This window comes from Sprattus sprattus, assembly GCF_963457725.1.
Source record: "Sprattus sprattus genome assembly, chromosome: 19".
Lineage (NCBI taxonomy): Eukaryota > Metazoa > Chordata > Actinopteri > Clupeiformes > Clupeidae > Sprattus > Sprattus sprattus.
In genome coordinates, this window is record NC_137917.1 from 20,008,065 (window position 1) to 20,033,711 (window position 25,647).

Genomic DNA, 25,647 nt, shown 5'->3' on the forward strand with positions numbered 1-25,647 from the left:
CCTGCATCATTTCTTTCCATGCCTTGTGTACAAGGAGACTTCACAAACAGTAGAGTTAATTTCAAATTTGAAAACCCAATACATAACTTATTCACCACGCCTCTTCTGTAGGCGGGTTAGTAGCGTAGTGGTTTCACTTGGCACCCACATGCCAATCATTTCCTTCCTCCATACGATTCGCTCTGTAGTATGTTTCCAAACGCGCGGAAGTTGTCAGTTGAAAGGAACGTTAACTACGAGGATCGTTTATTTTAGTTAGATGCCAGCTATAATTCGACATTAAATGTATTTGATGTACAATGGATGTAGTGGAACAACAACTTACAAGGATGACTCGTACAGTCCAAGTTCAAGTTTTTGACAGCTAAGCCAGTTAGCCATCTTTTAGCTGACTGGCTAACAGCTTTTAATGGCTTGTTTTTGCTTTGATAATGCAATACTGTAGCTAGAGTTGAAGTTCTTGGATCAGAGTTGGATAGCAAGCTCTAGTGCGTTAAATAGTAAACAATAGCTTACAGTGTCGTCCAGAGTTTCCCAATCGATTACATTAGCTATAAGCACATGCATGCATTGCAACTCTTGTTGTGTTTATCTTGCCAGTGTGCTAGCTAGCTAACGTTAGCACATTGTTGAACTTTGCTGTGGGAGAGCCTGAAGTTAGCCAGCGGAAACCTACTACTACTTTTACGGCTGGCTAGTTTTTTTTACATTTGTAGTACAAGTCATTGCTGGATGTTTTGCTGAACAACTGGATAACTAACACCTACAGCAAGGTAAGATTCCCTGTCTAGCTCGTTACTTCAGCCTCGTCTCATGAGTTAAATTACCATGATAGCTTGCTTGGAAAGGTGATGCATGAAATGATGATCAGCTAAAATGCTTAAAGTCGGTTACTCTGCGTCAAAATGATGAACTGACTGAACAGACAGATGAACAGGTTGAGTAAAGATGGTTGCATTACATCAGCACACTTATGGTCAAATGTAGTTTATCGTGTCACGTTAGACTACAGATGATTGCAAGCTATGAATTTCTTTTTTAATTCGACCTTTTCAGTTGTAGTAACATTCACTTTAACTCTTTCCAAGACGAGGAGCTAGGTAAAACAAAACAACCTAACATACAACGTTAGTATTGCTTAACGTTTTTCCAGGTTGTAACCATTATTGTAGGGGAAACAATCTTCCCAAGGTTTGTTTTGCTTTAGTTGGGAAATGGGTCGACTTCTGTTTAACGCTAATTAAAGCGACACATGTTATTTTTTCGGTTCCATACAAACGTTCCCTTCATGCTTTCAACTTTAAATAATCTGCGTCTATGTGATTTGTGGGTTGGATGTCCAAAAGTGACGTTTTGGTGTGCTAACACCGTGACCTGCTTCTCTCTGTACTTTTCACGCCCACAGCACCATGTTGGGGGAGTTCGGTATGAAAGAACGGGACAAGCAGGTGCTGAAGAAACGTTCCGTTGCACTCTGCAAAGAGATGGTTGTGGACGAGTTGCTAATCCAGTATCTTCAGGCAGAAAACATTCTGACTGACAGCATGGCAGAACGTATTTTGGTGAGAATTTGACTTATATATATTGTCAGCATGCTAAAAGCCTACCAAGGCAGGTTTAGGAGAGTTTTAGCTAGACTTAAATTCTCAAGTTGTACATTTAAGTCAGCAGTATTCACCAACTCATACATATATATTATTAGCTAGGAGACAGGAATATGACATATGTGCCTGTCTTCATCCATCGTCTGAATTCATATAAACCGCAGTCCTGAGACGTTACCCAGGGATCAATTCCTACTAAACATTTATCCCTGTGTTTGAATGCACTTGTCTTTCACCTTGAAGGTTCAGGAGACATCTAACAAGCGAAGCTGGCATTTGCTGACACTCCTTCCGAAGCGAGGGCCCAAAGCATTCAGCAGTTTCTGCACGGCTCTCAGGGAAACAGAACAGGATCACCTGTATGAGCTGCTCATAAGCTGCCCAGATAAAGAGGTTAACACACACACACACACACACCTCTTTTGGAACTCTAGTATAAAGAAATATGAACACACCAACCGGCTCACTAAGTAAACACGCCCACGCACACACAAACACACACACACACATTCAGGTACTTTTAAGAGATTATAGCCCAGAGGTGAACACACATTCATAAACAGGGAGCTACATGCACAGAAATGGTGGCTGTCCACACCCAAACAAACAGCATTCTCCAGTTTGAGTGAGTCATAAAACCATGGCAACAGGTTTGGCACAGACTTCATAGTGAAGCTAGCAGACATTTTTACATACTAGTGTACCAGTATGTGCGTTTCTTAATGGGGCTTTTTCTTTCAGAGGTGTGTGGATCCTCGCTTCCCTCTTCCTGTTCAGGAGTGCCCAGTGCCTGCCAAGAGGGTCAGACCTAACGGTAAGAACAATAGAGATACGAGCTTGTAGTGTGTCCATGGCAGTACAACAGAGAGATATGGGCTTATTTTGATTCTTGAGTAGCACAAGCCAGTGTTAGAAAACAGGGAAGTAGTGGTTTTGTTTCTAGTCAACCGGGTTTAACCATACTTATAGTAGTGATACAGCTGTTGGGATTGGCATATGGCAGCTAAGTGTTATTTCTGTGTGAATTGCATTAGTGCAAAAGGAAGCATGTGCAAACCTGATGTACCATCAGTAAAAAGGCACATTTGTGTGTGTGTGTGTGTGTGTGTGTGTGTGTGTGTGTGTGTGTGTGTGTGTGTGTGTGTGTGTGTGTGTGTGTGTGTGTGTTAATGTCTTATTAATGCATTGTGATGCATTTGAGTGTATGCCTGGTCAAAAAAGGCACCAGCATTAGAAGCATTCATGTGTTTACGTCTAAGAAATCCTTTACTGTAAGTCACATAGTGTATCCACGTGTGAGTGAATGAGTGAGTGTGTGTGAGAGAGAGTGTGTGTGTGTGTGTGTGTGTGTGTGTGTGTGTCTGTGTGTGTGTGTGTAAGCTATATGTCCATCTGCTTTAGATGATCCACTCAGTGGATCAATAAAGAGCCTCAGTGAGCTGTTTGCTATTGATCCTGTGATGAGAGGCCTGTGTGCTGTCTTAAGGACTCCGTGATGGAAATGATTGATTCTCTTGTACATGCTGTAGAGTGTAATGGTGGATATTGATTTTTTTTACTGTGTGTGTGTGTGTGTGTGTGTGTGTGTGTGTGTTTCTAAGGGATCTTAGCAGGTTTAGGGACCGTAGTTTGAGTATCAGGGAGTTTTGTGTAATGAAAAGACTGATAAGATATATTGATACAAATTCTGATGGTTAATCTTATTGGACAGATTTCCTACACAGAGCATTCCCCTGCAAATAACACACACAGCAGATTCAAGCAGCAGATTCAAGTGTGTTTGAAATATTATTTTGTTGTTGTGCTGTATGGCTTGTTGGGTAAGGCTGCCCTATTATATTATTGGGACTGTGTATAGGATTGTGTAGAGTGTGACTTTGATGGTGTGTACTTCTGTCTCTGTGTGTCTGTGTGTGTGTGTGTGTGTGTGTGTGTGTGTGTGTGTGTGTGTGTGTCCATCCATCCAGAGTCCATAGAGATGTGTCTGGATACTGACTGCCCTCTTACCACAGCTGTGCAGCCATGCACTCCCGAATTCTATGACTCTCACTGGCAACAGGTAAGAACCATGCATTACTATTGGGCTTTTTTGCCTGCATTGATAGGACAGCGAAGCTCAGACAGGAAATGTGGGAGAGAGAGCGAGATCAGGAGTCAGCTTGAGAAGTGGCGTCAGGCGAGACCCGAACCTGGGTCCTCATCCTCGCTGGGCCTGTGTATAGCTCTGGGACGCCTGCCCTACCTCTGCGGCTCCCCTCCCTGGGTCCCGTTTGGTGTTTTTTTTTTGTTGTTTTTGATTTATATTGGGCTTTTTATGCCTTTTATTGATAGTACAGTTAAGAGTGGGACAGGAAATGAGTGGGGGAAGAGTTAGGGAGTGGACAGGAGAAATGACATCAGGCCGGATTCGAACCTGTGTCCGCCATGGGCGTCAAGCCAGAATGGTCGAGGCTACTGTGTGAGCTACAGTGCCCCCCCCCGTTTGGTGTTTCTAATCGTGTCTGTAGCTGTTTGATGAAATGGTTAAGCTTTTGTTTAGTATTGCTGCTGTTTGTGCTTTACGTCTTTACTTTATCTTATGCCTTGCCAGCTGGCGTTGAAGTTACCATATTTGACTTTCTCTTGATGTACATGTGTGCGTGTGTCTCTCTCCCTGTGTGTCTGGCCCACAGGCGTACAGGATGAAGTCCAAGCCCAGAGGGATGGTCCTGGTGCTTAGCAACGTGGAATTTGAGGCTGCAGAGTTTGAGATGCGGCGGGGAGGAGAGGTGGACGAGGACGTGCTGACACGACTCTTCGTGGAGCTCAACTTCATCGTCGACCTCCGCAAAAACCTTACTGCGCAGGTGCGTGATCGCCTGAACTAATCATGAACACGCCACTGGTGCCTGGATTATATTAGCTTGTGTTAACTCATGGTTTGGAAATATTTTGACCTTGTTTTTGTCTCGTGTGTGTGTGTGTGTGTGTGTGTGTTTGTGCGTGCGTGCGTGCGTGTGTGTGTGTGCGTGTGTGAGTAGGCCATGCGTGAGTGTATAGAGAAGTTCACCCAACGTACGGAGCACCATAAGATGGACTGCTGTGCTGTGTGTCTGCTGTCCCATGGGAAGGAGGGGGGTGTCTACGGGACGGACGGAGAACTGCTGGAGGTGAGGGGGAAGTTTGGGTGTGTGTGTGTGTGTGTGTGTGTGTGTGTGTGTGTGTGTGTGTGTGTGTGTGTTCTGGGGGTGGGGGGTTAAGGGGGATGGTTCACTAATGGACCTTTCAGAACACACAAACGTTTCAGTCACCGACAGTGAAGTGCTGGTCATCGTAGACAGTTGTGGAAAATCACTGTGTTCTCCAATGAGAGCGAGTAATGTAGTTTGAAGAGAACAATGATTAGACGGTTGCAGACTTGCCTTTCCACACCTGGTTGGTGACTGCAGTTATGTAGTCTAAAATGTATTGCAATCATTTGGATTGGTTTCTCTCTTTCTTTCTCGTTCACTTGCTGACTTATTTCTTTATTCCCCTTATCTCTCTCTCTCTCTCTCCCTCTCTCTCTCTCTCTTCTCTCTCTCTCTCTCTCTCTCTCTCTCTCTCTCTCTCACCCTATCAGCTGGACTGGGTGTTTGAGGCTTTTGATAATGCCCGCTGCCCTCAGCTGCAAAACAAACCAAAGATGTTCTTCATCCAAGCTTGCAGAGGAGGTGACTATGCATTACACAAGTTTGTGTGTGTGTGTTTGTGTGTGTGTGTGTGAGTGTGGATGTGTGTGTGTGAGGGAGAGAGAGAGAGGGGGGCGAGTGTGCTGGTGTTTGTGTTTTGTCCAAAATCACTCACACCCCTGTACCTAATTGTGGTTTGTGACCCCAGTATTTCCTGTTTCAGAGGAGATGGACAATGGCGTGGACCAGTTAGACGGCTCGGAGCGAACACAGTCGCCAGGCTGTGAGCAGAGGGACGCTGGGAGGGACGAAGAGAGCGAACGACAGAACAGAGAGAGGGAGGAGAGGGAAAGAGAGAGGATGCGAGTCAAGCTACCCCAACGCTCTGATATGATCTGCGGTTTTGCCTCTCTGAAAGGTTGGGGTGTGTGCTGTTGGATTCAAATGCATACCACATTATCATCAGATCCACACATTGTGTGTTTGTCTGGCTTGGTCATATAGTGTGTGTATAGCTGTGTTGATATGTGTGTGTGTGTGTGTGTGTGTCTGTGTGTGTGTGTGTGTGTGTGTGTGTGTGTGTGTGGGTGGTTGATTTTATCTTCCATTGGTCTGACCTCTGCGATGTGTCCCATGTGTGCAGGCACGGCAGCCATGAGGAACACTAAGAAAGGCTCCTGGTACATTCAGGAGCTCAACAACGCAGTCAGACAGAGAGCCAGGGACACACACCTGTCTGACATCCTGGTGCAGGTAGTGCTCCTACTCTCCCTCGCAAACACACACACACACACACACACACACACACACACACACACACACACACATACACATACATTCTCTCTTCTGGTCTCTCTATCTGTCTCACACACAGTTATTCTCTTGTCAGTTGTTCTTTTCTGATTTAGTGTTTTGGAACTGACAGTCTCTCTCTCTCTCTCTCTCTCTCTCTCTCTCGCTCTCTCTGTTCCTCCCTCTGTCTCTCTTCATCCCTCTCTCTGCCTCCAGGTGAACGGGCGTATAAAGGAGAGAGAAGGTTACGCTCCAGGCTCAGCTCATCATCGCTGTAAAGAGATGTCAGAGTTCAACAGCTCCCTTTGCAAAGACCTGTTCCTCTTCCCCAAGTACTACCCACCCAACTGAACTCTGTCTCACCATTCACACACATATAAACACACACACACACACACACACACACACACACACACACACACACTCACACACACACACACACACACACACACACACACACAGAAACGGATGCAGTGTCCCAAGGCACAAAGAAATACCAGCAAAGCCACTCTCTCACTCTCTACACACACACACACACACACACACACACACACACACACACACACACACACACACACACACACACACACACACACACACCACATTCCAGACTGAATTGGCTTTCACGCACACTCCTCATGCACAGGCTATTCATGAAGGTTTTCCATCTAGACATTCCCTGATACACTCATGCAGACCAACAGAAGTTTCATTCATGAATGCTTTTTGCTGTGCCAAAATTCTCACACACACACACACACACACACACACACACACACACACACACACACACACACACACACACATTTGTTTACTCACATTTTAGAGAGAAACAAAGGCACTTACTCAAACAATGCCATTTAGAGCAAAGTAACGTGTCTTTTTAATGCAGCTTGCAAAGAATATGGATACAGTGAAATGTTCAAATTTTTTACCATTTTCATATATCGTCATTCTTTTCGCACCAGTAAGAACATGATACCAATGAGTGGTTGGAAATTATTTTCTAGATTTTTTTAAAAGTAATTTTACACCATTGTTTTTAATGCATTTTAAAATGTGTTTGTTATTATGTGTTTTACATATGGTGCGCTCTTTTGTACATTTGTTGTCTGTGTCTTCCACTGCCAGTTTAGCTGTGAAGGTCTCAAAGTTAATTGGAGGCTGTTTGAGCGGTTAACAGAACTACTACACACTCTCTCTCTCTCTCTTTCTCTCTCTCTCTCTCTCTCTTTCTCTCTCTCTCTCTATTTCTCTTTTCTTTCCAGACTCCTCATACATTTACTGTACTGCCATAGTAGATACACACACATTCACTCCACTTTGACCAAATTGCCTTTATCCAATACAAATGTTTGGATATGAATATCTGTACTCTGCTCTGGTTAAGCTTACAGATCCAGCTGCACAGATATGGAAACTGTATTACAAACGAAAGACACTTTTAATGGACCGAAGAATAGAATATAATCATAAAAAAATCCAAATGTTCAGCAAAAGATTCTCAGTATGTTTGTAAATAAGATTTTATATGGACTTATTATTGGAATGCAGGATCAGTTTAGACAATAATGTACTACCCCAGTATTCTCAAATGTCTACATTTATATTCCTTTATCATTTTCTTTTAAATTTTTCACATGACTAATGATCTCTGCGCTCTTTGGTTCTGTTGTGAGTTTATTTTTGCATTTTATAGTTTATTGGTCCCATCTTGTTCATCGTGTTCATCTTGTCTGTACCCGAATGGGCATTTTTGTTTCTTCAAATGAAATATGCAACATGATTTTAGTGCTTCAAGCTTTGTTCTGATTTTGTTGTTAACTGCACCTTGTGTGTGTGTGTGTGTTCGTGTGTGTGTGTGCGTGCGTGTGTCCGCGTGTGTGTGTGTGTGTGTGTGTGCCTGTGTTAACGCTCATTCTATGTGTGAAAGTGAAAAGCTCTTACCCACACAGAGCTCAGTAGCTGCCTCAGTTGTCTTCCACACTTCCACAGACATTCCCCGCTGCCACAGACCAGTGTTTTCCACAGACATTTCTCTCCAGTGCACTCATAGACATGCCTGCACAAATGCAATCACACTTAACATATACATACATACATAGATTGATTTACAGACACAGATGAATGTGTCCATCTGCAGATATACCTGTAAAGTGTAAAGACTCAGATATCTGATCACACTCTCAAACATACCTGCACATATACACAGACATACGTACATATGTACTCACATATCTGCACGTACACACACACACACACACACACACACACACACACACACCCACCCACCCACACACATACAGTTGGCACCTGATGTAACCTCTTGTGACATCCCTCTGCCAGCAGGTGTCAGTCTAGAGTGTTTTCCCTGCTGTCTCTGCATGTCGACTCCCTGCTCCCACTGTTATCTTTGTTTTTGCCCTCTATTGCCCCCCCCCCTCCACTTTCTCCTCTTCCTCTGCCTTGTCTCTCACTGTGTCACTACTCTTCCCCCCCCCCCCCCCCCTTTAGTGTGACTGAGTGACTGAGTGGAGTCTGACAGTTGGCCTGATGTGAGTGCCTCAGTAGTAGCAGTCCCTCTGTGCCCTTCTGATTACTGCTCTACCTGGCTGTAATCTCCTGCCACTCAAACTGTGTGTGTGTGTGTGTGTGTGTGTGTGTGTGTGTGTGTGTGTGTGTGAGAGAGAGTAAAAGTGATAGAGAGGGTTATGTATTTCCTTGGCTTGACTCAGGGTGGCAGCAAAGTCTCAAGTTCATACACAGACCAGGGCTTCAGATTCATTCCACAGTTTCCTATTCACACAAACACACACATTCTCACACACAGATAAACACACACACACACACACACACACACATATACACTAACACACACATACACACACACACACACACACGTGCACCCTAGTGTCATTGATTTATCTTTTCTTTTTTTTTTTTGCTATTGAACGAGCTGGTCTTGTTTATATTTTTGTATGTGTGACATGTTAGGACTGGTAAGGTGTTTGTGTGACATGTTAGGACTGGTAAGGTGTTTTGCTGCAGCTAAACTTGTCATGCAGTTAGCCTGCGTGGAGCTGAGGAAATGAGGGCATGTAGAAATGCTGATGTGGACACAAGTGATTTGTCACGTAGGGAGACTCCACTAATAGCTTGACTTATTTCATTTACATCATTTTCTTTATTTTTCTTTATTTTTTTTTATATTTCTTGTTAAAGGTGCTGTAGGTGGTTTGTGCTGTTTTTCACACTGGCAACAGTGCTGTTATTCTGAAGCCTCAATTAAAGGACAGTGTATACAGAAATACTCCTATTCATTCTGTGCATCCTTATGTCTCAGATTTGTTATCTTTACCCTGTTAAAATAAAATGAAAAATATTTTGAAAATGATCATAATTGTAGGCCTTGAAACTAAAAACGACATAATTCGCCTTCAACTAATCATTTATGATGGTTATACATAGGACTGTGTGTGTGTACGTGACTATCCATACACACACACACACACGCACACACACACCCACTCACACCTTGTGGGCAGACACTGACAGTGTAGAATATCTGCATTGTTCTGGCTGCAGTGCCCTGTAGTTATATAGTGTGTGTGAGTATGTGGAGAGGATTACGAAATCATCCCGGGTTAATGCCGGGGCGTGCGCCTGTTCTCCTTGTGAGGTCTGCAGTGAGGTCGTGCTAGAGTCAAGGTCTTGACCTTTGACCTTACCAGACTTGTTGAGGCATTTCTACATGTCCTGTGTCTTGTCACACTCTCTGCTCGTCACGAGTCGTGTTTTCCCAGTTAAATGTCAGTGAGTTGCAGCTACAGGAGCAGATTTGTGCGAACGAGGTTCTGTTCTCTTAACGTCCGCCGTTCAGGCGTCTACCTTTTGGCAGTTCCATTCTATTTCGAGACTAGCGCTCTTTATTTATAGGGAACCTGAAGTCCAGATGACCTAAGTTCTCAGAGATGAATTCAAATGGATGAAATGGAGCTCACAGACTCAAAGTCCATCTAACCTTTAAAGTATTCAGATTTAGCCCAGGAGACGATGATTATCCCAGGTGGCGCTGGACCATTGCACAGCAGATACTTCCCTCCAAATAGGGCCTTGCGTGTTTGTCTATATGTGTGTGTGCGAGTGTGCGTGCGTACGTGTGTGAAAGATTGAGAGAGATTGCGTTGAGTTTGTGTGCCTGTGTAAAAGAGAGAGATTTGGTTTAGTGTGTGCGTGTATGTCCGTAAGAGTAGGAGAGATTGTGTTAAGTGTGTGCTTGTGTGTGTGTATAATAGTGAGAGATATTGGGTAAAGTGTGCGTGTGTGTGTGTGTATGAGAGTGAGAGAGATTGGGTTTAGTGTGTGTGTGTCTGACTGTTTGAAGTATTTTATATAAACACAGCTGTGGAATCTGCTTGTCTCTGAAGTGTTTATCAGGCAAAAACCATCAGATGATTTGGGTAAACGTATTTGAGCATCCTCTTCTGCCTCTATGCACCTTCATATTACAGCCAGTCATTCGACTCCAATTGCATATCCTGCACCTGTGTTTGTTGCACAAGTGGTGGTGCGACAGAAATAACAGTTTTCTACACAATTACCTCCATATCAACCAGGGGGGGGAAAAACCCTCATAATGTGTCAAAGTTCTCCAAACACCCCAGTCTGAACAGACATGGACACAGGGACAACCCCTCTCTTTTACTTCCAACTCTCAGACGTGCAAGGACAGTCCTCAAACACACACACACACACACACACACCCTGTCTGTCCACTGCCTTCTGTCAGACGTGCAAGGACACTCCTCACACACACACACACACACACACACACACACACACACACCCTGTCCGTCCACTGCCTTCTGTCAGACGTGCGAGGACACTCCTCACACACACACACACACACACACACACACACACCCTGTCCGTCCTGCAGCGCGTCCAGCCCGTCCTGGCAGGCATTGACCGCAGCGCAGCCGCTTCGGAGGTAATCCTCCTTTATGAGCTGGCCCCTCGTGTTCTCACACACCCGTAGTGTTTGGCCAGAGGTACCGCCATGCGCTGCAGGCTTCCGCCCCCACTGCAAAGGGTTCGGATCTTATCTAGGGAGGGTGTCGGCCATCAATGAACTAGAGATTGTACAGTTTATAGTTTGTAAAGATGTATTTTTGTACGGCAGGAACAACTGCTATTGGCTGAGAAAATAAAAAGGAGTCACCTCTTAATGTCTTGTGTCTGGTCTGGTGATTTGTTGTAATGGTGTGATGTACAATGAAAGTGTGTTTGTGCTGGGTGGTACTGTTTGTTCACTATCTACGTATATCTCTGCTGTGCCGAGCTGAGCTGGATATGTTGTTTTTGTTTGCTGGTTGCTAAGTTTGTTGTGTGTGTGTGAGTGTGTGTGTGCGGTTGTGTGAATGTCTCTGTGTGTGTGTGTGTGTGTCTGTGTGTGTGTGTGAGTGAGTGAGTGTGTGTGTGTGTGTCTCTGTGTGTGTGTGTGTGTGTGAGTGAGTGTGAGTGAATGTGTGTGTCTGTGTGTGTGTGTGTTTGTTGTGCTGTACCTGTGTCTGACTTGCACAGTCTGTTCCCACAGCAGGAGGGGAGAGTAATATGACAGGATCACCCCCCCACTTACACTAACACACACACAGACACACACACACACACACACACACACACACCCCCACTAACGGCAGGAAGGAGTCAACATGAGCTATACATCTCTCTACCTCTTTTCATTCCTATTTATCTCCCTCTCTCTTTCCCTCTTTTCTTTCTGTCTCCCTATCGCTGTATATCTTCTTCTTTCCCTCCATCCATATCTCTCATTCTCTCCCTCCCTCTCTCGCTCTCGCTCTCCCTTTCTCTCTCTCCCTCTATCCATCTCTCTCATTCTCTCTCTCTCTCTCTCTCTCTCTCTCTCTCTCTCTCTCCAGCTGTTGGAGCTCATTTCTCCTGTGAGTCCTCGGTTCTGCTGCCACACATTTTTTCCAGCGATTTCCCCATCTGACTCACTCAGATTTCAGTGTCACACCGACGCATGTGCTCTGAAGAGCAACCCCGATCTCCCTGGAATGGAACAGGGGGGCCCATCACATTAGTTGTGTGTGTGTGTGTGTGTGTCAATGTGTGTGTGTGTGTGTGCCAATGTTTATGTATGTGTGTTTGTCAATGTGTCTGTGTGTGTCATGTGTGTGTGTGTGTGTGTGTGTGTGTGTGTATGTCTCATGTGTCTATATGTGTGTGTGTCAATGTGTGTGAGAGCAAGAGAGATCACATGTCACCTATAACATCTATATATCATCCAAGTACAAAACTGTCTCCCTTTGGTTATTCCTGAAAGAACGTTCCTCAATTTTAAAGCATCACACATTGAGTGAAAAGACAGATGATAGGTTATCAGTGATTTTAAACGTTTGTGATTGTGTGTGTGTGTGTGTGTGTGTGTGAGTGTGTGTGTGTGTGTGAGAGTTTGTATATGTGTGTGTGTGTGTGTGTGTGTGTGTGTGTGTGTGTGTGTGTGTGTGTGTGTGTGTGTGTGTGTGTGAGAGAGAGAGAGAGTTTGTGTGTGTGTTTGGGGTGGGTGTTCTTAAAGCACAGGTGGCCTGAGCAGTCAGCCCTCGAGCAGGTCACTATGGATGCGGTGAGGGGCATTCTGGGAGTTCGAGCCTGATTGGAATTGGGCGGCTGATGAGGTGTGACCTGTCATGGGGGGTTATGTTTCTCTCCCCCCCCCCCCCCCCCCCCCCCATCTACCGCCTCCCCCCGCCCCTCCTCTGGCAGACCCCTGGAGCAAACCCTCATCACATTGCAGTGGGGCCCACAGGGGGTCCACCTCTCCCTCAACCTAACCCTAGCGAAAGCCCTGCCAGCACACACACACACTCTCTCACACACACACACACACACACACACACACACAGACACACACACACACACACACACACACACACACACACACACACACACACACTCACATGCGCGCGCGCACACACACAGGCACTCGCCGCAAAACGGAAATCCGACCGGGTGGGGTGATGCACGGCTGCAAGTTGCAGGGGGTTATGTCTGGCAGTGCGAGTGTGTGTGTGTGTGTGTGTTCCTGTGTGTGTGTGTGTGCGTGTGTGTACTTGATCGTCTCTAGGTCGTGTGTGTGTGTATCGTATGAACGTGAAAGTGTATACACAAAGATGGTATTAATGCTGGAGGAGTGTGTGTGAGGTTAGCACAGGGCAGTGAGCCACGTGTGCCTTCCCTGATGAACATCCTATCTAGTGTCAATTAGAAAAGATGTGACAGGGTGTCTTCCTCCTCTCTCCATCTGTCTGCCTCTCTTTCCATTGGCCTCTCCATTCCCTCTCTCTCTCTATCCATCCATCTATCCATCTCTCAGTCCACCTTTAGCACAGACTAAATTGAGAAAGGACCTTTCTGTGCCCAGTGGGGACATCACTATAATCATCATAATCAACTCGTAATCCTCTCGTGTCCGTGTGAGAGTGTGTGTGTGTGTTTTTTTTTGTGAGAGAGCACACTAGTGTGTGTGTGTGTGTTGTCTGTGTGTGTGTGTGTGCGCATACGGCCCTGCTGGTTAGACCGTGTTGTGTGCACTGGGTTTATTTTTGGGCCAGTGACTGCGTGTCGATGGCTGCAGATGCGACGCAAAGGAAGGCTCTGAGATACCAGCAAACCCTGGTCAGTCTGTCCGTCCTTTTGTCCGTCCTTTTCTCCCGCCGTCTCTCCGTTTGTCTTGACCTCAGGTGCCGCGCGGGGCTGCCCCTTGTGCTGTGCTCCCAACGTGTGTGTGTGTGTGTGTGTGTGTGTGTGGGTGTGGGTGTGTGTGTGTGTGTGTGTGTGGGTGTGTGTGTGTGTGTGTGTCTACGGTGCTTGCAGAGCTTTAGATCCGGGAGATTCCAGCTTGCGGAACCTTAGTCCTCATGCTTGGTTTCTACACAGTTGGGCGCGTTTTTGTTGTGTTTCAGTGTAACGCACTGTCCCAGACCGTGTGTAGATTTTGGACACTTTTGAGGAGATTTGTGTGTGGCAGCTATTCTGCATTGACTGATCATACAATTACACTGCCAAGAAGGTTGGGTTTATACAGTTTACTTGGAGATCAAGTTATTGAACTTGTTTAAATGTTTTGCATGTTCATTGTTAGTTTAGCGTCATTGTTATTTTAGATCTGCTGTCATCAATATACTTATGGTCAAATTGATGCAGAACTTCGCTTACCAGTTTAGCTCTGATCTCCGAGTGCTCGGTACAATTTTGGTAACTGGACCATTGTTAGATGTCATGTACTTTAACAATAACTACTAATGATAATAAATCATAGTAAGAGTAATGTATACCATATAAAGAGTGTAGTTACATTTTCATGTAAAACTATCAACACTAAACGCACAGTTGACTTCAAATGAGAGGAAATGTATACAATTAATCAGGACTAAATTGACACTAATTAGATGGGGATTAGGGAAATGCACAGCCTATTTTTCCTTATTAAAGCGCCTGCATTGGGAAGTCATTAGTGCGAGAGTTGGTCGGACGACAGATATAAATACATATTCATACAGAGTGTAGCATCGCGGGGGTAACCTGAGCAAAGTTAAATATACATATATCACCTCTCCTCTTACTCTTCCTCCCATTCCCATTTCGGCGTGGTTAACATAATTGTGTTCCTATCCCTTAACGAACGCTAATGTTTCAGTTTGGCTTGCGGCACAACTAATAAACCTCTTGGCTGTTATTGTGTTGTGGAGGATAGGAATGCAAAACCTGTGTGTGTGTGTGTGTGTGTGTGTGTGTGTGTGTGTTTGTGTGTGTGGTTCGAGGTTGAGCAGCAGTATGTGAGAATATTGTGTTTCGGGGTGTGTGTCTAAGGTTGAAGGTTCTTGTTTGTGAGTGAGTAAGTGTGTGTATGTGTGTGTGTGTGTGTGTGGTTTCGAGGTTGAGCACTAGTATGTGAGAATATTGTGTTTCAGGTGAGTGTCTAAGGTTGAAAGTTCTTATGTGTGTGTGTGTGTGTTTGTGTGTGTGTGTTTGTGAGTGAGTGTGTGTGTGTGTGTGGGTGTAAAGTTTAGGAGCAGTATGTGTGGAAGGTGGGTATCTTGTGACAGCGTGAAAGTGAGAAGAAGAGGTGACACTCTGTGAATGCTTTCACTCTTTCCTCTCTCTTTCCGTCTCTCCCTCTCTAGAAGGTATACACACACACACACACACACACACACACACACACACACACACACACACACACACACACACACACACACACATTGATGAGCCCCATATGACTTCCACATTTCACAACAGACACACAGCCTGACTTACTGTCAGCAGCACTATTTATAAACTCAATAAGTAATATATTAAAGTAATCTCTCTATTAGTGTAAGACTACTCTAGGTATATCTTAATTGGTCTCTTGGCATGACAGGGTTGCTACATCATGTGTTCTTAGTAAACAATCTTGTGTATTAGGTTCCACTTTTTGTTTGTTTGTTTGCGTGTTGTTATTTTCCTCAAGTGAGTACATCTCAGGTTGTATGTCAGTATCAGGTCGCATACTTCACCCTGGGCAAAATCAAACGTTTTGATTTGTCGAACTGCTTACCCCACCGTCTGACCTGTGCATGTTACGGACACGTTAATGGCTGCTGGTTAGTGATGTCACTTCCAGGTCACACAGCTGCAGTGAACTCACTGTGAGGAGGCCTGAGGAGGAGGACTGCCAGACAGGGGTAAGGGTCATAACTGTAAATCATACACTTGCTCTTAAGACCTGCTAGTTAACGATACCAGTCATATTTATACTCGGTGTCTTAGTGTGTTTTGAAGATGTTGTGGTACTTGAGGGTACTTGTTAAAACTGAAGTAAAGAAGGGCTAATGAAGACTGGGCTTACTCAGAAAAACACAGCTAGTGATGGATAGATGGAAAGAACGATAGAAAGATAGAAAGAATGATTGAAAGAAAGCACGATAAATGGAAAGAACAATAGATAGAAAGAATGAAAGAAGAAGAGACTGTAGACAACTATTGATTTAGGTGAAATGGATTGAAAGATGAGTGAGAGAAAGGGGGAAACGAAGGTGTGGGACTGCATACAGATGTATGGATAAGGGGGTATTTTCAGAAAGAGCGCAAGAGGCAAAGTGTGTCAGAGAGCATCAGGACAGTGAGTGGGGATAAATTTAACCCCAGAGTTCAGTTACAGCTCGAGCTGAAAGAGGAAAAGAGGTGAGGGGGACGAACATGAAGAAAAGAGAAGGTCAATTTAGGATTTAGGATTTAGGATTTATTTAGGTAAAATAAATACCGGAACATTAATGGCTGGGTCTGTACATCTCTGCAATCTGTCTCAGAAATGTACCGTCCCCTACACAGTTATTTGTGAAGGGGGTAAGAAGAGTTACTAGATTTTGGGTTCATTAGCTTAGTCTCACGCCGAAATAATGAGAAAAATCCAACCTTTAAAAAATAATCAAAAAATAATTATTTTTAACGAACCCGCATGTGCCACATTTATTGACACTCCTGCATTTAATACTTTGTACAATCTCCGTTTGCCAATAAAACACCTTTGTGTTTTCTCCTAAAACATTTTATAAGGTTGGAAAATACATAGCAGGGAATTTGAGATCATTCTTCTTTATAGACTCTCTCTCCAGATCGCCCCAGGGTCCTAGGTCCTTTCTTGTGCACTCTCCCCTTTAGTTCATCCCACAGGTTTCTCTATGGGGTTAAGGCCGGGGATGGATGGCCCTAGTAGAAGCTTGATTCTGTGTTCAGTAAAGCATTTTTGTGTTGATCAGGACATGTGTTTTTGATCATGGTCGTGCTGAAAAAAAATCAACGGCGACCCAGTTTTAGTTTCTTGGCAGAGGCAGCACAATTTGGTTTTAAAATGTCCTGGTATTCCGGGGAGTCCATGATGCCATGTACCCTAATGAGGTTTCTAGGGCCTTTGGAGGAAAAACAGCCCCACAACATCATAGCCCCTCAACCTAATGGTGGGGATCAGGCCTCTGTGTCACCTCATATTTATACCCCAGTGAAACTCCAATCAACTTAGAAAAAGTAAAATACAAAAGGAAGAAATGCTTCAGTTACGTTATATTCATAAGAACATAAAAGGGTGCCAATAATTGTGGAACATGTGATTTGGGTAAAAACTATTATTTCCTCATGAGGGACTAAATCAAGAGTACATTTGCTTCAACTAAAGTTTAGATTTTTCTTTGTTGTTGATATCAGACCTCAAGAGCACCCCTCCCTTCCTTGTTCCTGAAGAAACGTGTCGATTGGCTGGAATTGTTTATGACTCGGTTCGAGCCACCACCTTTTGTGTCCCATTTACAGCTCCAGGACTGTGTAGGGACACTGGAGATGTTTTTCAGCACACACTGGACGGACAGCTAGATGGCTGTGAGGAGCAATCAGCTCAATTAGACAAAAAGTTTCAATAAAAGGATTAGAACCGTGGACTGTCCCTTTAAAAGGCACCCAGTGCAACTTTATGTAAACATTCAATGAAAAATAAACATTCAATTTCTAGTCTTTTTTGCACGTAGTAAGTTTCAATAACTCCATACCATAACATATCGACATTCAAGGAGCAAAGATGAGACGTCGTTGTGTGGTGAGAACTGATAGAAAATCGTAAACAACAACAATCACCGGTGGGGAGAAGCCATTTTTCCATTGACTGGAACCTGCTTTATTTATTGTAGGTTACCAAAAAATAAAGAAAATGGCGGCGATTGTTGTTGTTATCGATTTTCTATCAGTTTTCACCACACAATGACGTCTCGACTTTGCTGCTTGAATGTCGGTATGTAATGGTATGGAGTTATTGAAACTTACTACGTGTAAAAAAGACTAGAAATTGAATGTTTATTTTTAAGCCTCGAAAGTTGCACTGGGTGCCTTTAACATTGATTCATTTGAATGCAGGTGATATGGAGGTCAGTGTCGGACCATGGTAGCACTAGTCTCAGTGTTCCAGTCCAACAGGCCTTTTGAACACAAGGTCAGCCACTTACCTTTAAGGATCTTGCGAGTTGCATTCTGATTGCCTCTGCCATCTTGATTACATCAGTGTGTGTGTGTGTGTGTGTGTGTTTGTAGGTGGTTTCAGAAAACACACATTGATTTTTATGAGCAGTGGGAAACAAGCCAGTTAACGAGTTACAGCAACAGAAATGATCAGAACGCATAAGCACGAGTCAGACTTTCCTTCCAGAACTGCTTAAATACCGTAAATGAAGTGCCACTCAATGTTTGGATATTATGTATGTCAGTCAGTAGTCTCTGTCTGTTCAAATGTAGCTTGTGAGAAGTTCCTTGTGTCCGTCTAGTTTGGATTTACTGATTTTTGCCGAGTCGAAGCGTTTTATTGACACTGGCTTTTTTTTTTTTAACTCTGCAGTAATTCAGTCAAGTTAAACGTTTTGTTTATGGGCTTAGCCGTAAAGATGAATTGCTGAGACTGCTGCTTTGGGACGCAGTGATGATGTCCAGGACGAAAACAATTGTGTTGTTGATGTTCCGAATCTGATCAGAACCCACCACTGGAGGGGAGCCCATCGGCCCGGTCCAGGGGGGTGTATATACGTACGCCAGATAAAGCCTTTCTTTGCCTTGTTCCAGCTGGCTAAACACTGAATATTATCCTTTGGTCATGCTGCTTGGAATCGTTTTTTGCCAGTTAAGGTATATTTATATGCTGGATAGGATTGGCAGAACTTGACTTTTCCTGAGGCTTCTTCATAGAGTGTGAAGAAGGAAGAGGAGAAGAGAGAGAGAGAGCAGTGTTGGGGAGGGAGGGGGGAGACAGAGAGGGGAGATTAAACAACATCAAACCATGTTCAATATAATTGACCGTGTTGGACTAGCTACTGGAGTTATCAGGTTCACTGGTGATATTGATGGCTGGCATGCCAGTGTGAAAATGAGAAATGTGGCCAGTTAAATAAGGTGATGCTCAGTTGATTGTGACTAAATTACCCCCCCCCCCCACCCCCCCAAAAAAAACAATTGGGGAAATCTTCTGACAAAGATTCCCAATGAGATTACCAGCTCATCAAGGAACGATTGGAGAGTGTGACTATGAACAAGCAACCTTGACAAAGAATGGAAAGGATCTTGTGTGTGTGTGTGCTGCATGTGTGTGTGTGTATGTGGGTGTGTGTGTGTTTGTGTATGTATGTACACGTATGAACATAAAGGGGTATAGTGAGTGCTTCAGTCCAAAGCGAGCCCAAAGGTCCCCACATCGGCACCATTGGAGTCTGGAGGCGAAGGTCGTCGTCAAGGACAGGAGGGTCTGCACATGCTCAGCGCCGTGATTTGTCTGCAGGATGAAATCTGCACGCACATGCTGGCTCTCCTGTCACGAGAGTCACAAATGACCTTGCCACATATCCATCATCTGTGCAGTCAGTGACTACACACATCCCCATATGGGCTCTTATGTGATCCGATCTGCTCCACTATGAGTCAGGAAACCGCCTCTGCTTAGATTAGATCAGGTTAGATCTTGCAGGACCATGTGGCCGTTGAATTAAGACTTGCTGACAGGTTATTGTCGAGACTGGGTGTGTAGGTTGACCTTTGACCTCTCCAGTGGGTTTCTGGGTAATGCAGTCTTTTAATTAACGCTACCTGTCTGGGCAATGCATACAGTAATGAACCTCCTCAGGTATACAGGGGGCAGGTACAGTCATACTGGAAGTTTTTTTCTCATCTTTTTTGAAGGAGAAAAGGACAAAATAGAAGGGTAAGACAGAGAGAGGGAAAGAGAAAGGTAAAGTCGTGCAGTGAGGGACAGGTGAACACAGAGATAGAAAGCACCAGGAATGAGAGAGAACATGATAAGAGATCCCATCAACACCTTCGAGACGGTTTTGAATATAGATCAAATTCTGGTAAGGAAATATTTGCATTGGTGGATTAATGTTAAAAAATGTATTAGGCAAGATTACAAACACATTCAGATAGTGGCAATGTGTATGTCCATCGAAAAGAAGAGATTTGTTTTACCTGTGTTGTAATATATATGTGTACTAATACATACGATTATACACTTGTAATTAAGTTTTTGTGAGTCCCTTTCATGTAAAGTGAAAGTCATTTGATAATCCTAATTGGACATTTATCCTGCAGGTTTAGTCTTGAGCAATCTGTGAGAAGAGAGACAGCCTAAGTGTAGTTAAGAGATGCTTGAGCACTGTCGTGGGCACAGCAGATGTGTATGACTGAATAATGCATGCTGGAGGAACGCTAAAGCGCCCGCTTCGGTGCACACTGACTTGGGTGTGAGGGTGCAGGGGGAGCCTTTTATCTCCGTGTGTTCATCTGTTTGTGTGTGACAATTGGGAGACATCTGTTTTCTGCTTCTTTTTCGGTAATTCCCAAGGGCGCTGCGTGTTGTGTGTGTGTGTGTGTGTGTGTGTGTTTGTGTGTCTGTGTGTGTGTGTGTGTGTGTGTGTGTGTGTGTGTGTTTGTTTGTGTGTCTGTGTGTGTGTGTGTGTGTGTGTGTGTGTGTGTGTGTGTGTGAATGTGAGTGTGAGTGTGAGTGTGAGTGTGAGAGAGAGGGACAGAGAGAGGGAGAGAGAGAGAGAGTCTGGGAAAGGAGTGTTTTTGGTGGTCTATGCCCTTCATCTGTCACTCTGTGAATGGGTCTTATTTTATCATTATTCTCTGGTAGGTAAGAACACACAGGCTCTCACACAGGCAAGCACACACGCGCACACACATACACACACGCGCACACACACACACACACACACGCACATACGCATGCTCACACACAGGGGACCAAGGAATCTGTCATTATTATTATTTTTAATTAACTCTCAAAGTCACAGTGTCCTTCAGTACAGGCATCTGTTAGCAACTCTCACTCTCTTTCCTGCTAGTACTCTTCTCTACCTCTCGCTCCATACTCCAACTCTCTCTGTCCTTGTCTCTCTCAGTTACACGCGCACACACACACACACACACACTTACACACACACACTTACACACACACACACACACACACACACACACACACACCCACATACACACACTTACACACACACACACACACAGACACTTATACACACTCACACGCACACACACACACACACACACACACACACACACACACACACACACACACACACACACACACACACACACACAGAGAGACTTAATAACTTAGTCTTGTGTTTAAGCTGCTCTGTCAACTCCCTCTTACCCAGATGGTACATACTGAACACTGGACACTCACCCTTGACAGTGAAAACAAGTCGGTGCACGAACCATGTCTCTCCAGCAGTTGATAAGCTACAGGCTGGATCTCTACTGTAGAAATGGCATTGGATGTGGGAAAAGAAGAAAAAAGAACTTTGAAAGTCAAGACAGTAGTCTATACCACTTAAAACACACATTAGCACATATACCTGTTTAGAAAGTGCACACACTCTCACAAATACCCTTAAAGTGTCTGAGTATTTTACACTTGAAGTTGACACACTTTGCAGTTTTGTTGCAGTAGGTTTTACAATAACTGTTCTGAGATCAGAGTTGGTGAATAGCCTTGCATCAGAAAGGAAAGCAAACACCTATTGATAGATGGATGGAGAGATGTTGGAAGACAAACAGACGGAGTGATTGATGAAATGATGGATGAAGTGTGAAAGTGTGTCTGTGTGTGTGAGAGAGAGAGACAGAGAGAATGGCATTCCTGTGTCCACCTCTCAGCTCAGAGCCTGGTTCTCACGCCAGCCCTCTGTCACTAAATCACAGCGGTGACGGCGTGTGTTTCCTCGTGGCCAATTGCTCCTCACACACCTATCAACAGTTGTGCAAAGTGATGATCTAGAAGGCTGGTATGGTGCTTCCTATGTCAAGTCTCTCTCTCTCTCTCTCTCTCTCTATCTCTCTCTCTCTCTCACTCTCTCTCTTTCTGACTCTCTCTCTGTCGCTGTTACCTACACAAATATTTTTTCCCTATGGCTACTTCCAAAGTGATGATCTAGAAGAGCAATATGGTACTCCCTATGCCAAATGCCCTTGAAGGTCTCTCTCTCTCTCTCTTTCACGCTCACGTACAAATTATTTTTTTCCTGCGGCTACTTCCTCTCTGTCCACCTCCACCCACCTCCACCCACCTCCACCCACCTCCACCCACCTCCACCCACGTCCTCCACCCACCTCCACCCACCTGTGTCACCTGTGTCACCTGTGCCCTCCCAGGCTGTGGTCATACCCATGCAGGCTTATTTATATCTGGATGCTGTAGTTAGGTGCTCTGTGTTGGTTCAAATAACAAAGACATCAAGACAACAGCCGTGGTCACCATGCCCACGAGAACAGACACAGAGGAGGTAGGAGGGCAGTGCTGAAGCACACTTTAAGAATATGTTGTTTACATGCAAGGAGTTTGGTTTTTGTGACATTTTTTTATTATTTTTTGCAGGGTTATTTATGAACATAGTGATGCCAACCAATAGTATGTGGATAACTTGCAGTTATATTAAGCTGTTTTCTGGTTTCTTTTGGACCTGACTTTGCCAAAAGTAAAACGGTAAAAATATAAGCCTTTTAAAAGCATGATTGTGTTTACATAATCAGCTGCGAATAGATTCCTACTTCAAAATGTATCCCTGTATATATATATAGCTGCTGTGCTTTTTGAGGCAAACAAACAGAGGTTATTGTTGCCAGCTTATTCTTCATCCAGCTTTATTTAGTAGAGGTCAGTGATTCTCTGTGGTGTACCCAACTTATCAAAACTTTAACACATTTACAGACATTATTTATCTCAATAGGAGCTATTTATCTCAATAGGAGCTGTAAATATATATACATTTATATGGATATATTCTTCTTATTATTATTATATTAAATATGTGTGTGTATGTATACATATGTTATATATATTATAGGTATATAATATATGTAACAATGTATTCCTAATAAATGAATTGCACTTTACCTCATAAAATATAGCTGCCGATATGAATCATTTATGGAACATACTGCACATATTATATTATATATTATTTATTTTGGAAAAAAGTTGTTGTAAGAGCAGAAAAGCCGTTGTTGTCACGTTTTATTTTTATTTTTATTTTTATAAGGCTGGCTAGCTGTAAGCAATCTTCACTATGGCAAGAGTGTGCTGCCTGTGCATGCTGCTGTCCAGCATTGGCTCTCAGCATTGGCATCTGTTGCCTGGCAAAGCAAATAAGCAACGGCGCTGATGGAGGCGTGAGGGAATTTATAGCTGTGAGGTGCGGCGCCCACTGCTGCTCTCGCTGCTCCAGCGGCTTTAATTATAGACATCTGCCTTTTGTTTCTAATGATTTGATTAAGAATAATGGTTAAGGGGTGCAGGGAACGACTGTGTGTGTTTGTTTAAGAAAGGCTAAATTAACTCATACTCTCATCAGAACCAAACACTCCTCTCATTAGTGCAGTGCTGGGAGCGGGTGTGTGTAGTGTGTGTGTGTGTGTGTGTGTGTGTGTGTGTGTGTGTGTGTGTGTGTGTGTGTGTGTGTGTGTGTGTGTGTGTGTGTGTGTGTGTGTGTGTGTGTGTGTGTGTGTGTGTGTGTGTGTGTGTGTGTGTGTGTGTGTGTGTGTGTGTGTTTGTGTGAGTGTGTGTGTGCGTGCGTGCGTGCGTGTGTGTGTGTATGCACGCAATATTGTGTGTGTGTATTTATAAATATATGTGTGTATGTATGTAAGAGTAAGTGTGCATTATTGGGTATATCTGTGTGTGTTTGTGTGTGGGTGTGAGTGTGACTGTGAGTGTGTGTGTATGTGTGTGTGTGCATTTAGGATTTGTGGTAGATGTCGATAGATATTATACGGTTGAAGAGACATAAAAGATGCCAATGTGACCGTAACATACACACACACACACACACACACACACACACACACATAGTTCAATAGCAGTGCTTTGAATTAGTCACAGTTAACAGCACTGATGTGTTTTACCAAGAACAGTCCGACATTTACAGAGTTGTTGTCGTTGTTTGTGTACATTATATGTTGTGCCTTCATGCTGTAGGTATGTTTGAGCAGGTTATACATGTGGATATGTGTAGCTGAGAGTATGTGAGAGTTATTTTGTGTGTGTGTGTGTGTGTGTGTGTGTGTGTGTGTGTGTGTGTGTGTGTTTGTCTGTACTAAATCCTATACAGCATTCAAAGTTCACAATCTCACGCCACAGGCTGCAGTGATTGAGTTATGCCTGACACAAGGTCAGTGTGTGTGTGTGTGTGTGTGTGTGTGTGTGTGTGTGTGTGTGTGTGTGTGTGTGTGAGAGAGAGAGAGAGAGTGTTGCAGCTCTGTGGCTGGTGTCAGAGCTGTTTGAAATTGCTCTCAGTTTTTGATTACTGCCAGCCCTTCACTTAAAGTCCCAGTCCTCTGCCAGCCATCAAAACGGCAAGCTTCGGTTCACCAGATTTTGAGGCCAGCCACTCACATTTATTGGCTGACTTGAAGGAGACCTAGGTAGAGATACCACAAATGTGTGAGATGCCGTTTAAAAATGGAACACCGTCTTATCATATCCCTACCAAGAAGGAGAGAAAAAACTATATTAATTTACATGCAACATATACAACTCCATTATACATACATATATGAACACTAACATAAAATGTAATGTCTCCCAAATGAATAAATATAAATGTGATGGGGATTTTAACATGCAGAAATATGAAATGCATCTCTCTCTAAAAGAATAAGGAGTGTGTGGTGTTGCTGCATGTCTTGGAGAGAAGGGAAGTCCGTTGGCACTCGTCTCAACTCCTCTGCGGGTGGCTTTCAGTCACTCCACTGCCTTCTCTGACAATAAGGTCCAATCTTCCGGCTGACAAACATCAACTGGCTTCATCCATTTGGGAAAATGCCATCCACAACCTTAAATGTCACTCACACGACCCCCCTCTTTTGTGGTGTCTCATGATGCTCCTAGTACTGTAGCCACATAGGGGGAGCTACAGTAGATGCTAACAATGCTAAAGGGTGCTAAATGCTAAATATCTGCTAAAATGCATATCGTCCTTGTATTGTCGCCCCTTTGGATACAGCCATCTTCTTAACATGCAAGTGTAACTCCTCTGTGAGTTATCCTCCCTAAGCTTAACATGCAAGTGTAACTTCTGTGTGAGTTATCCTCCCTAAGCTTAACATGCAAGTGTAACTGCTGTCTGAGTTATCCTCCCTAAGCTTAACATGCTAGTGTAAGTCCTGTGTGAGTTATCATCCCTAAGCTTAACATGCAAGTGTAACTCCTCTGTGAGTTATCCTCCCTCAGCTTAACATGCAAGTGTGACTTCTCTGTGAGTTATCCTCCCTAAGCTTAACATGCAAGTGTAACTTCTGTGTAAGTTATCATCCCTAAGCTTAACATGCTAGTGTAAGTCCTGCGTGAGTTATCATCCCTAGGCTTCACCTCCTCTAGTAGCAGGTGCTGGTAATAGAAGCCATCCAGCCCAAGAGCTCCTCTTAATTATGCTGTAGTGCCTTCTGGCGGGCCGAGCCCACAGGCTGGTGAGTCATGGGAGAGCTCAGAGGCTCATGGACTT

At 44.1% G+C, this 25,647-nt stretch overlaps 2 protein-coding genes across 2 annotated transcripts in view; both read left to right on the forward strand.

Annotated features, from left to right (window-relative positions):
• The first annotated feature begins 425 nt into the window (after positions 1-425).
• Positions 426-6,876, forward strand: casp2 (caspase 2, apoptosis-related cysteine peptidase). The gene is made up of 11 exons (XM_080857980.1): positions 426-773; positions 1,406-1,562; positions 1,848-1,997; positions 2,346-2,418; positions 3,572-3,663; positions 4,277-4,450; positions 4,625-4,753; positions 5,206-5,296; positions 5,478-5,672; positions 5,898-6,007; positions 6,263-6,876. Exons 2-11 carry the CDS (start codon positions 1,410-1,412, stop codon positions 6,395-6,397), a joined length of 1,302 nt encoding a protein of 433 aa, XP_080714106.1. The 5' UTR covers positions 426-773; positions 1,406-1,409; the 3' UTR covers positions 6,398-6,876.
• Positions 6,877-13,492: 6,616 nt separating this feature from the next.
• clcn1b (chloride channel, voltage-sensitive 1b) overlaps positions 13,493-25,647 on the forward strand; it is a 39,292-nt gene continuing 27,137 nt past the window's right edge. Inside the window, exon 1 of the mRNA XM_080857966.1 lies at positions 13,493-13,744. Within this exon, the coding sequence (XP_080714092.1) occupies positions 13,694-13,744 (51 nt within the window). The 5' untranslated portion in view covers positions 13,493-13,693. The remainder of the gene's footprint in view (positions 13,745-25,647) is intronic.

Excerpts from the sequence above, each read along its gene's own strand:
- casp2 (XM_080857980.1), top strand. The coding sequence starts at position 1,410 with ATGTTGGGGGAGTTCGGTATGAAAGAACGGGACAAGCAGGTGCTGAAG. Across the intron at positions 2,419-3,571 it reads CAAGAGGGTCAGACCTAACG|AGTCCATAGAGATGTGTCTG; the intron begins GTAAGAACAATA and ends CCATCCATCCAG. Across the intron at positions 6,008-6,262 it reads TGTCTGACATCCTGGTGCAG|GTGAACGGGCGTATAAAGGA; the intron begins GTAGTGCTCCTA and ends CTCTGCCTCCAG.